This window comes from Hemicordylus capensis, chromosome 13 (genome assembly GCF_027244095.1).
Source record: "Hemicordylus capensis ecotype Gifberg chromosome 13, rHemCap1.1.pri, whole genome shotgun sequence".
In the NCBI taxonomy this organism is placed as follows: Eukaryota; Metazoa; Chordata; class Lepidosauria; order Squamata; family Cordylidae; genus Hemicordylus; species Hemicordylus capensis.
In genome coordinates this window covers 4,660,099-4,671,244 of record NC_069669.1, presented here as the reverse complement: position 1 = coordinate 4,671,244, position 11,146 = coordinate 4,660,099, and the positions used below count along the sequence as shown (strand labels likewise).

The 11,146-nt window shown below is 49.6% G+C and overlaps 1 protein-coding gene and 1 long non-coding RNA gene across 13 annotated transcripts in view; one reads left to right on the top strand and one right to left on the bottom strand.

The window, feature by feature from the left end:
- Nucleotides 1-11,146, bottom strand: part of LOC128336824 (uncharacterized) — a 31,379-nt gene that overhangs the window by 13,600 nt on the left and 6,633 nt on the right. Inside the window, exon 2 of the long non-coding RNA XR_008312106.1 lies at nucleotides 2,324-2,450. This is a non-coding gene — a long non-coding RNA (uncharacterized LOC128336824). The remainder of the gene's footprint in view (nucleotides 1-2,323; nucleotides 2,451-11,146) is intronic.
- On the top strand, nucleotides 439-9,511 carry LOC128336822 (lipopolysaccharide-induced tumor necrosis factor-alpha factor homolog). 12 transcript variants are annotated; one of them, XM_053277059.1, is made up of 5 exons: nucleotides 440-705; nucleotides 3,175-3,520; nucleotides 4,026-4,180; nucleotides 7,570-7,711; nucleotides 8,449-9,511. In XM_053277059.1, the coding sequence occupies exons 3-5, from the start codon at nucleotides 4,159-4,161 to the stop codon at nucleotides 8,558-8,560; spliced, it is 276 nt and encodes a 91-aa protein (XP_053133034.1). In that variant the 5' UTR covers nucleotides 440-705; nucleotides 3,175-3,520; nucleotides 4,026-4,158; the 3' UTR covers nucleotides 8,561-9,511. The 12 variants fall into 12 exon arrangements, with proteins under 12 accessions (XP_053133037.1, XP_053133035.1, XP_053133034.1 ...); XM_053277057.1 differs by having other exon boundaries at nucleotides 3,944-4,180; XM_053277056.1 differs by having other exon boundaries at nucleotides 442-705; nucleotides 4,118-4,180.

Below are 11,146 nucleotides of genomic sequence, written 5' to 3'. Positions count from 1 at the left end.
TAGCTCAGTGGTAAAGTCCATGCTTTGCAGGCAGAGCTAGATGGACCAATGGTCTGACACAGTATAAGGCAGCTTCCTATGTTCGCCCTAATAAGGGGATGATTTATGGTGAACGATTTTGTCTCCAGTGAGACTAGAGATGGATGACAACATCACGTGAGCCTGTCTGCAAGGTGTGCATGACACACTTGGTTCAGTGTCGGACTGAGCACCCTCTCTTGAAGGGCCCTACAGTTGTCAAGTCTGAACTGAAGACCCCTAGGAAATGCCAGAGCCTGCAATGAAGGAGGACTCTTTCTCCCCCCCCCCAAACTAAGTTGAGCTTCCAGCACCTGGCACTTGGAGGCAGCAGCCGTGGAAGAATGCTTTCAGGACCCTGTTCTGCGTTTCCTGGGAGCATCTGGCTGAGCACTATGGGAAGCAGGATACTAGAGCTGATGGACCAGAAGGCCCCTCTGTGTGACCGTTGCTTAGGAGAACCCCTCCCAGTTAACGTGAATCCGAGGTCAATATGCCAGGACCAAGAAACGTGCTGTCCCTCAGAATGCCTGTGTGGGAGGACCTTCCATTGCCCCGGAGATCTTCCATTCCAGCCCCTGGAATGTGCAGAGGAGGCCAACCAACGGTCAGGAGTGGCAGTTGAATAGCAGCCCTGCAACAGGGAGGGCCTGTGGGGCAGAAGGTCAGCTGGGATGCCAGGGGCTTGTATCCTTTCCTACAGCCTCTCTTGATGCAGGGACCCCCTGATGCTTGTGGTGGCTAGCTAGGCATCCTTCCCAGCATTGTGCAGTGGCCACCGCAGAAGGATTCGATAGCTCCTTGAGATGCTCTAAGCCGTGTCCTTTGTGAGCAGAGCACCATCAGTCTCTTTTGGTAGGAGAGCCATTCTCCTTGGTCCTTTTCTGTCCACTAGTGTGTGCTTCCTTCTGGATTCGCTCCTCCATGATGGCTCCATCCCAGTTCCTGGAACACAAACATACATTTTTCTCAGTTATGGTTTGGCTGTTTTCAGGCTGCCTTCTCTGACCATTCTTTTGCCACTAACGTTTGGGTTTGTCTTTCTCGGTGATTTCTTGCTCACTCAGACCTCAGACTGTTTGTTTGACTACCCTCTGGCTTAATGTCTGGATTTGGTTTTTGGCAGATCAGAGGTGCACCTAGGTAACTTTGGATCCTGGACCTAAAGGCCTTTGGAGGCCCCCTTCCCCTACAAATTAAGCATAATTATGCTCTGCTGGGTGACCAAACCACCCAGGATAGACTAAAGAGGATTGGGGTACCCCCAGGAGCTGTGTAGGCCCTGGACTTTAGCCCCAAAGTCCAGGGGTAAGAGCACCTGTCTGTTCTCGGTTCTGACCTCCCTCCGCTCTGCTTTTTGCCTGCTACTCTTGGCTTTGTTCACCATGAGACTTGAGCTGAGCGAAGCCAAAAGTAGGGGGAAAACAGAGCCGAGGGAGGTCAGAACCGGGGAAAGCATGGCCAAAAACCAAATCCAGACATTAAGCCGAAGGGTAGTCAAACAAACAGTCCAAGGTCTAAGTGAGCAAAAAATAACTGAGAAAGACAAACCCAAACATTAGGCAAAAGGTCAGAGGAAAAAGTCTGAAAACAGCCAAACCATAACTGAGAAAATGTATGTTTGTGGGACTCGAGGAAAAAGTTCAAGCATTGTACCTCGTGCCATGGCACCTTGCCCTCTTCTGACCGGCATGGCTGGAGTCACTCTGGGAAGAGCATTTGCATGCAGAAGCTCCCAGGTTCCCTCCCTGGCAGCATCTCCAAGATAGGGGTGAGAGAGACTCCTGCCTGCAACCTGGGAGAAGCCGCTGCCAGTCTGTGCATTCAATACTGAGCCAGATGAATCAAAGGTCTGACTCTGTAGAAGGCAGCTTCCTATGTTCCTATGATAGGGTGGAGGCTGACCTGAGTAGTAATCTTCAGCATGAGAGGAAGGCCTCAACAAGATGAAACTACACCTGCAAGTGGAAGAGATTTCTGGTTTATGCCCAGTCCAGAGGCTTTGATCCCTCTACAGCCATGGCCCGCTAAGTCTCTCTCTATCTGACTTTGATCAAGCAAACAGAGCTGTCCCTCTATTTAAAGTGCATCTGTCTGTGCTCTCCACCATGCACTCCAGTTGGGGAGTCCACCAACTTTTCCCATCCAGATGGCAAACCTTTTTTTTGGGGGGGGGGAATGATTAAACAACCTTTTCCCTCTGATCATGGCACCAGTGGAACCCTGGAGTCTTTCCCTAGTTAGTTCTATGCTCACTGGAGACCTCTTTGGAGCCTCTGTCATCCACTTCTCTAAAGTTACTTACTTTTTTAAGGTATCCGCCTTCATTGCAGTCACAACAGTCTGGAGGGTGTTAGTCAGCTGGCTGCGCTTAGAATCGACGCCCCTTGAATTGTCCAAACAAGATGATGGGGCAGACTGATTCTGCTTTCCTGCCAAAGATAGTGTCACATCAACCAAGACATTGTCCTGCCCATGTTTCCCCCTGGCTCCATCTCTACACTCTCTGGACGTTTGTAGGGACATTCTGTACTACTGGGCATGCACTAAAAACTTATGTTGTACCCACAGACTCTGTCACCTTTGAGGGTTCTAGTAAGGGCAGACCAGTCGCTAGACCAGGCCTTTTTAAATTTGGCTCTCCTGCAGATGTTGGCCTACAACTCCCATAATCCCTGGCTATTGGCCACTGTGGCTGGTAATTATGAGAGTTGTGGTCCAAAAACAGCTGCTCTAGACCAGGGATTCTCAACGTTGGGTCCCCAGATGTTATTGGACTTCAACTCCCATAATCCCCAGCCCCAGTGGCTGTTGGTTGGTGATTATGGGAGTTGAAGTCCAATAACATCTGGGGACCCAACGTTGAGAATCCCTGCTCTAGACAAAGGCTGTCGGAGTGGATAGTTCAAGCTGTCTTGTTCTGCTACAACAAGGCATTGTTCTGCCCTCTGTAATCTGGGCTCATTGCACCAGAGCAGTAGCAACCTTGGCCACTCACCTGTCTGGAGTTAGTTTCACCAACATCTGCAAAGCCTCCACCTGATTGTTGGATCAACCTTTCATTCAACATTGCACCCCTGACATCCGCTCTGCGGCTGAAGCTGGGTTTGGGCGCTCTATCCTTTTAAATGTTACTTACTTAAATCCCATCTCCAGCTGTTTGGGAGCTAGTCACTCGACCACTGTTGGGAATGATGCCTAGCCACCACAAGGAGAACCAGGTTACTCACCTGTAACTTTTGATCCTTTGGTGGCTCAACACCATTCACAACACCAACCCAGCCTCCCGGCTTATCAGATGCTCAGGCTTTCCTTTCTCACTGGCCTGAAGAAGCTTTCATCCAACGTTGTCCGTCCAGCAACTGAGAGGAATGGTGCTCTCCCACCAAAAGAGACCGGAGCTTAGAGCACCTTGAGGAGCCCATCAAATCCTTCCGTGGTGGCCACTGCACAGGTGCAGAGCCCAACGTTGTGAATGATGCCAAACCATCAAAGGTTACAGGTGAGCAATCTGTTTGTTGTCTTTTGGCCTGTATCCTCTGCCCTTGAACAGCTTCAAACCTTCCTGCTTGCTGAAGCTCACTCTCCTCCTTTCCTGGATGGCTATGAAGCAAACATACCTCTCCCTTGCCCTCTGTAGAAGGGATTCATGGAAGTGGGAATGAATGTTGTCCTTTTGGGGTAACCTGGCCAGCTGGGAGTCCCTGACCCTGAACTCTGCCCCATCATTGTATACTAAACGCAGCTCAGGTCAAGAGAATCCGCTTCTCCCATCAGTGTTTTGCTGAGACCTTTCTCAACATCCAACCTTCACAAGCCAGAAGGTTTGAACCTCCTGGAATCTGCCTCCGTGTGGCTTGGTTCTAGTGCCAGGAAATATCTGGCTGACACCTGATGAGACATGATGACTTTTTTTGGATTGCAGGAGTTTTTTGTTTTGCTATTGAATATGTTAGCAAGCTTCTACATTACTTCAGTCGCTGTCTCACTGTCCTTCCTACAAACAGCTTCCCCTCCAACTGGCATGCCTCTTTCTTCTGCAAAAATGTGACCCTGCCTCTCTGTCCCCTTGTGATCTTCCTCTTCCTACTCCCTGCAGGAGAGAGAATTCCTGCTGTGGGGCCTGGTGCTTTAGCTGCAATGGAAGGCGAGGAGCCATCAGGTAAGTCTGCAGCAGCCAACCAAGAGGGGAGGGGGGAGATTATTGGTGTCTCTTTGGCTAAATGGGTGTCATGTTAGATCTTTTTTCTTCCTCATCGAGCAGGAATTTTTTTATTTTTATTTTTGCTGAGATAGCAGCTGCTATCTCTAGCGATTATTTGTGCTGCTGGGTGGAAAACCGGTGGCCTTCAGCAGATGTGCCCCAGGAAGTCTAAACAGATGAGATGACTGGCAACTGTGGGTCGAATATGACAGCAAAGTGTGCTAGTGATTACTTCAGTGGCTGTCTCACTGTCCTTCCCACAAACAGCATCCCCTCCAACTGGCATGCCTCTTCACTGAGACCCCAGTCAACTGGCGTGCCTATGAAAAGGGAGAAGGGACATGAGACTTGAAACATATAATAGCCAGTATGTTCAAGGGCATACACAGAGCGCAGCTACTGAACATCATGGCAGTCATATGTTTGTGCCTAGCTCTCTCAAGCCAAGTTAAGGTTTCTTTTGAATGCTGTCTCTGGAGAGCAGACACCCTCTCCTAGAGATGAAGGATTGACGTTTGGGCAAGTCTCTTTGATCTGCATTGGCTTTGAAGCAACCTCTTGTATCCAAGGGCTCTCTTAAGTAACCTTGCCTTGGCGTAACTATGTGCCAATGATCTGAACTGCTTCGTACGTGCAGCATTAAGCGGAAAGGAAGAAAAATCCTGAACTTCCAATCTCGAAACCATGTTTGGGGAAATCTGTCTCGGAAGTGTTTTGCTCTGTGCATGAAGGTCGCAGTCGAGCCCGGGGGTTCACACGATTGCAGAAAATCGGGCTCGCGGAGGCTAGTCCGATTTTCTGCAATCGTGTGAATAGCCTCACAGTATTTTTAACATGTGGGTTCTTGAGGGCACAAACAGCAACCAATCACACAAGAAAGTAAGAATATAAAAACAAATATATTCATGCAAAAAAACCACTGTGTCACATGGCCTTTCCAATGGGGAGCTCTAATGGAGACCCACACCAAGACCCACACCAAATTCTAATCCCCAGGTTTCCTTGCAAAGGAAGCAGAGCAGTTATTACAAGACTGGAACAAGGTCTTCGCACAGATAGACCCCAAGCCATACACTCAATGTGCATTTGGGAATAAAGGGAGCAAAGGGCACGGTTGCTTTGAATCCAGCTTTCTTCTCTGTTTTGGGGGCCCCTTTTTGCAGCCCTTTGTTGCCTAGAGCAGAGCTTCTCAGCGTTGGGTCCCCAGATGTTATTGGACTTCAACTCCCATAATCCCCAGCCCCAATGGCCTTTGGTTGGGGATTATGGGAGTTGAAGTCCAATAACATCTGGGGACCCAACGCTGAGAATCCCTGGTAGAGGGTAGATCGGTGGGTGGGGCTGAGAGAGAGAAGGAACACACAATTGGAAGGGAAGAGAAGATGCTGTGGGGTCCACCCCCCACACCTGCTTTCCCACCCTCCGCTTGCCAAAGCTCTGAGGCAAGTGGGCCTGTTGTTGCACCCAGGAGATGGGCAGGTTGGGGGGGGGGTTCCTCTCCCCCCACCCAAGAAGATGGGCACACCTGCCTTCCTTTGGCCAGTGCACGCAACAACAGCTGAACAAGAGACAAGTCTCTCCTTCAGAAACTACCAGACAGCAACTCCTCTGCTAGATCAATCCGAAGAAGCGGGAATTCCCATTCAAGTCTCATGACCGCACAAACAAGCCAACAGAGCCATCGCTTCACTGACATGGACTCGTACTGTACCAAACCCATGTCCAATAGCCAAGGGAACATGCCAGGCCACATGCCTCCCTGGAAATGCCATCACATGCAAGGCTCAGTTATCTCCATCCGTTCTTAGACGTGGGGAATATTTGCAAGACACGCGGGTAGGGGGGGGTGGGGTTGTTTGTTACTATTTTGCTTTTTAACAAACAAACAAGGGGCGGGGAGCAGCCTGATCATTCACAGCCACAAAGGAACACCCTTTGATAACAGAAACAGCTTAACAGACGCTATGCAAATCTTATCCAGGAAAGGAGGCAAGAAATACACACAAGAAGCTGAAAGTAGAGGTTGGCAGGGGAGGGCCGGGATGCAAATAAAGCCACCCCACTTCCAGGCAGGGACGATGGCCTCAATTCCTCCCTCCCTTTCCAGTAACAAACCCAAGCCAGCACTGGCGGGAAAGGGAGTTTTCTGGCATTTTCACAGGATTCCCTTTTGCGGTCTGTGCAGACAATCTCTTCGGATGAGGTTTTTTTAATGATTTGTGTATCCTACATGTATGGGGTGGGCGGGAAGGAGAGAAGACGGTGCTGTCTCTGTTCTCGTTTCCCAGCCCCCAACCAAACACAAACCTCACAGACCAGGCTTCTCCTGGCTAAAGGACATGCACACATCCAGCTCTCCAATGATTTCTTTACTCATCCCCGTTCTCTCTCTCTGACACACAATTGCACAATCGTTTAGCTAGAAAAGGAGGATGGTTATACTTCCAGGGACTTCCCAAAGCCAGTTTATGCCCAGCTTTCCCCTGATGGCTTCCATTTCTCTCTCACACACATGAACACAGACAATCTTACTTATTTGAACCGTTGGAAAGGCAAAAATGGGAAGGGGGCGATTTCAGCAGAGAGCAGGATCTCGAAAGCAAGGTGCACCCCCAGCCATGGAGGGGGGGGCTTTCCAGCCTATGCCTAGCCTGACAAGTGTTCCCTCCACACCCACAGGGATGCACAAATAATATGGCGTCACTCACGTTACGTCACTCACTAGGTGTGGCTCTCAGGCCGAGGAGGAGCGGTGGGAGGAAAAACAGTCGGTGGCAGCAGCCGCAGCTGCCAGGAGAGAACCAGCTCGGATGGGGTTGGGGAGTGAGAGGGCTCCTCACTAGCAGTAGTAGCAGCAACCGTCCTATACCAGGGGTGGAGACACAACAGAGAAAGAGAGGAGGAATACCGGAAGGCAGGAAAACCGAAGGAAGCCCAGGCAGTGGGCTGAAGTCGGGTGGGCGCTGGGGAGTTGAGATGGATCATGTGACTTGCCTCTAGGGGGCCCATTGAGGCAGTGGGCCAGGAGACAACTGTCTCACCTTGCCCAATAGATGGTACACCCATGATTGTACATCTTCAGAAGCATCCCAAAACCTGAGATGGAGCCTGGTGATGACACAAGATCACCGGTCCAAATGGGGGTGGGAATCTGGTACAAGCAAAGAACCCCAAATGGCCTGAGATTAACTCAGAACCATGTTTGGGGAAATCCATCTTGGAAGTATTTTGCTCTGTGTTTGAAGGTAAATTAAAATGTAAAGGTAACAAGAGGCTGTTTGTGAGGAAGAACTGTAGGCTTTGTTGAGTTGGCAGCCTGACCCTCCCCCATCCTTCTCTCTGCCCAGATATCATCCAGTTCCCGGTGCTCTTCTACAACGTTCCGGTGGAGATGCAATGCCCTTCCTGCAACCAAACCATTGTGACCAGTGTGTCGTTCAATGCAGGCCTCCTGACCTGGCTGTGCTGTGCAGGCCTCTTCCTGTTTGGGTAAGTAAGCGGACCAAGCTGAAGAGCCAAGTGCTCTGCCCAGATGCCCTTCCCAAAAGATGTGACCTATTCCGCAAGATGGGTTGGTGTAGACCAGGCCTGCTCAACTGCTCCCCAGCTGTTTTTGGACTACAACTCCCACAATCCCCAGCTACAGTGGCTAACAGAGGTTATGGGAGTTGTAGGCCAACATCTGTAGGAGCTTCCGGTTGAGCAGGCCTGGTGTAGACCAAGGCACTGAGCAAAATGGAAATGGCTATTGGCTGAAGCAGTGTGGGGCCCAGTCCCCCAAGACTCAAATCTGTGGGGTTTGTTCTTAATGTTAAATGGCTAAGCTTCAAGAATTTGATGGGGAACGCTACAAACCTGATATTCTTTATCTCACTCTTAAACAAAAACGACACCATCTATGTTGTGGAGAAAAGTCTGCCTTGCTGATGGATCTGATCTGTCCTCCTATTCCAGCTAGCCTCATTCAGAACCTTTCTGTGGCGATTTCTCTTCCTTTCTGATGTGGTCTCTCATATATATATTTTCCTTTTTCTTTTTTTAAGCCTCTGAGCCTTGGGACAAGGACCAGAAGCTCCATGTAATGGCTGGCACTAAATAGACTTATGTTTTGTTTTGTCTTTTAATGAAGTCTGGGCTTTTGCTTTGGAAGTGCTGAGAAGGCCTCTGCCCGGGCTTGTTGGATGTGCCTGGAGAGCGTCTGACTGAACATGCCTGTTCTCTGGCAGGTGCTGGATCGGCTGCTGCCTCATTCCCTTCTGTGCGGATTCCTTGATGGATACGGCCCACCACTGCCCCAACTGCAACGCTCTTCTCGGCACCTACAGGCGGCGCCTCTGAGGGGGTGTGGTCCAAGAAGGGGGTCCCGCATCTTCGGGAGCCCTTCTGAAGATGGTTGTCCAGGAAAACTTGTACCACTCATTGGCTTTTCCGTCTTCGTGTTTATGCTCGTTCCGTCTTGCAAAGACGACCCTGAGCCACTCTGACTTGCTTTGTAGGCTAGTGAGGGGAAGAACCAGTACAGAGCCAAAACCCTCCACCCTATTGGTACCAGTCTCCAGTATGGTCTCTGCGCTGAAATCCACATGCAACGTCTGGCTTTCAGATCACTTCAAAGGAGTATGTTGTCCCAGCTGTATTGCAGCAATGAAACACCCCAGAGCGTCTAGAGCAAGTAGTCTAATCTTGAGACCACAATGAAAATAATAGTTTATGTTGGAGCTTTGGGTGCCACACAGAATTGCAATGTTTGAGCCAAAGTGTGTGTGAGGTTGCTTCTTGCTGCTTAAATTCCACCGAAAGGCTGGGATCTTTCCACTGTCTCATCCAGTCTGGCTGTTCAGAAGTCAGGTTCTGATGTGGCATTCCTCATCCATAGGGTGAGAGCACTTCCTGCAGATGCCCCCCGGGGGAACTTGACCACCTAGACATGGCAGTCTTGGTCAGGTGCTTGAGCAAATGTCCATCCTGAACTAAAAGCAGGGTTTGTGGGAAGGGGGAAGAAGGTGGCTGAAGGCTGCCTGCACGGGCTGGACATTTTCATTTTGTAGTTTTCATTTTGAACCTGACACGCCTTCTTAAGATGACAGCGATGCTCGTGTGGATCTTGGCAAAATCTCTCTAGAAAGGGTGATTTGCTCCAGAATGGCCTGTAGAGAAAGATGAACAGTTGGATTTTTTTTTTTTTAAAAAAATGTTCAGGAAATGCAAGCCAAAACGTTGTAATAACCTGACAGCTGCGTGTTTCTTCGTTTTAAAATTTCTTGAATAAATGTATGCATCTTGTTAGGAAAACACAAGTGAATGGGCCAGTTCTCACTTTCTGAGTTTGATATGCTTGGAGATCTGTGGGTGATTTTCAACTTAAGATAAGAACAATGGTGCTGGATCAGGGCCAAGGCCTATCTAGTTCAGTGTCCTGTTTCACACAGTGGTCCATGAGATGCTTCTGAGAAGCCTACGGGCAGGAGATGAGATGCTTCACTTCTGCTGTTGCTCCCCAACTAGTATTCGGAGGCATCCTGCCTCTCAGCCTGCAGGCAGCCTAGAGCCATCTAGACAAGTAGCCTTCGATAGCCTTGTCTGCCATGAATTTGTCTAAATCCTGCTTAAAACCATCCAAGCTGGTGGCCATCACCACATCCAGCGGCAGAGAATTCCATAGATTAACTATAAACTGTGTGGAAAAAGTACTTCCTTTTGTCAGTCCTAAATTGCCTGGCTGTCAGTTTCATGGTATGACCTCTGGTTCTAGTGTTGTGAGAGAGGGAGAAGAATTTATCTCTCTCTCCACACTGTGCATAATTTTGTAGACCTCTATCGTATCTCCTGGGTTTCTCTGCTAAACAAGGCAGAGTTGTTGGCCTACAACCAGAGGCGCACTTACCCCTGGACTTTGGGGCTGAAGTCCAGGGCCTCCACAGCCCCTGCCCCCACAAATCCTCTTTAGTCTGTCCCAAGTGGTGTGGTCATCCGGAGGAACATTATGATGCTTCATTTGCAGGAGAGGGGGGGGCCCTCTAAAGGCCTTTAGGTCCAGGCTCCAAAATTACCTAGGTGCACCTCTGCCTACAACAAATCCAACAACTCAAATTGTCCCCTACAGCAGCAAACTCCTGTTTGCAAAGCTCCCCTGGTCTGAGGAGGATGGGGTTGTGGCTCAGTGGCAGAGTCTATGTTTTGCATGCCAAAGTTCCCAGGTTCAGTCCCTAGCATCTCCATGTAAGGCTGGGAAAGACCCACACCTGAGTCTCCAGAGAACCACTGCCAGTCAGTGTAGACCAGGCCTGCTCAACCTTGGCCCCCCACAGCTGTGTTTGGGCTACAACTCCCACAATCCCCAGCCACAGTGGCCAACAGCCAGGGGTTATGGGAGTTGTAGGCCAACATCTGCAAGAGGGCTGAAGTTGAGCAGCCCTGGTAGAGCCAATACAGTACTGAACTAGATGGACCAATGGTCTGACAAAGGCAGCTTCCTATGTCCGCACTCGTAAGTGGATGATTTATGGAGAATGATTTTTGTCTTCAGTGAGACTAGAGATGGATGACAACATCACGTGCACCTTTCTGCAAGGTGTGCTTGACACATTTGGTTCTGTGTCAGACTGAGCACCCTATCTTGAAGGGCCCTGAAGTTGTCAAGTCTGAACTGAGGACCCCTAGGAAATGCCAGAACCTGCAATGGAGAAGGACTCTGCCTTTCTCGCACTAAGGTGAGCTTCCAGATCTGATGGACCAGACGGCCCTTCTGGGTTGCTTTGCATAGGAGAATCTGTCGGGGTTTGTAATTATTTAGCAAAGTGCCAAGGGGAAAAAAAGGAAGCTCCCCACTCCAGTTACAGAGCAGAGTGCAGAGCTTAGTTTTTGCAGTTATTTAAAGAACATGCATGGAGACTGTTGTAAAATCTAAAACTAAATAGTTTTATT

What these genes read in the sequence shown, in the direction of transcription:
- LOC128336822 (XM_053277055.1), top strand. Translation starts at nt 3,913, where the DNA reads ATGAGACATGATGACTTTTTTTGGATTGCAGGAGTTTTTTGTTTTGCT. An exon ending in GGAAGGCGAGGAGCCATCAG is followed by an intron (nt 4,181 to 7,569) that starts GTAAGTCTGCAG and finishes CTCTCTGCCCAG; the next exon opens with ATATCATCCAGTTCCCGGTG. An exon ending in GCAGGCCTCTTCCTGTTTGG is followed by an intron (nt 7,712 to 8,448) that starts GTAAGTAAGCGG and finishes GTTCTCTGGCAG; the next exon opens with GTGCTGGATCGGCTGCTGCC.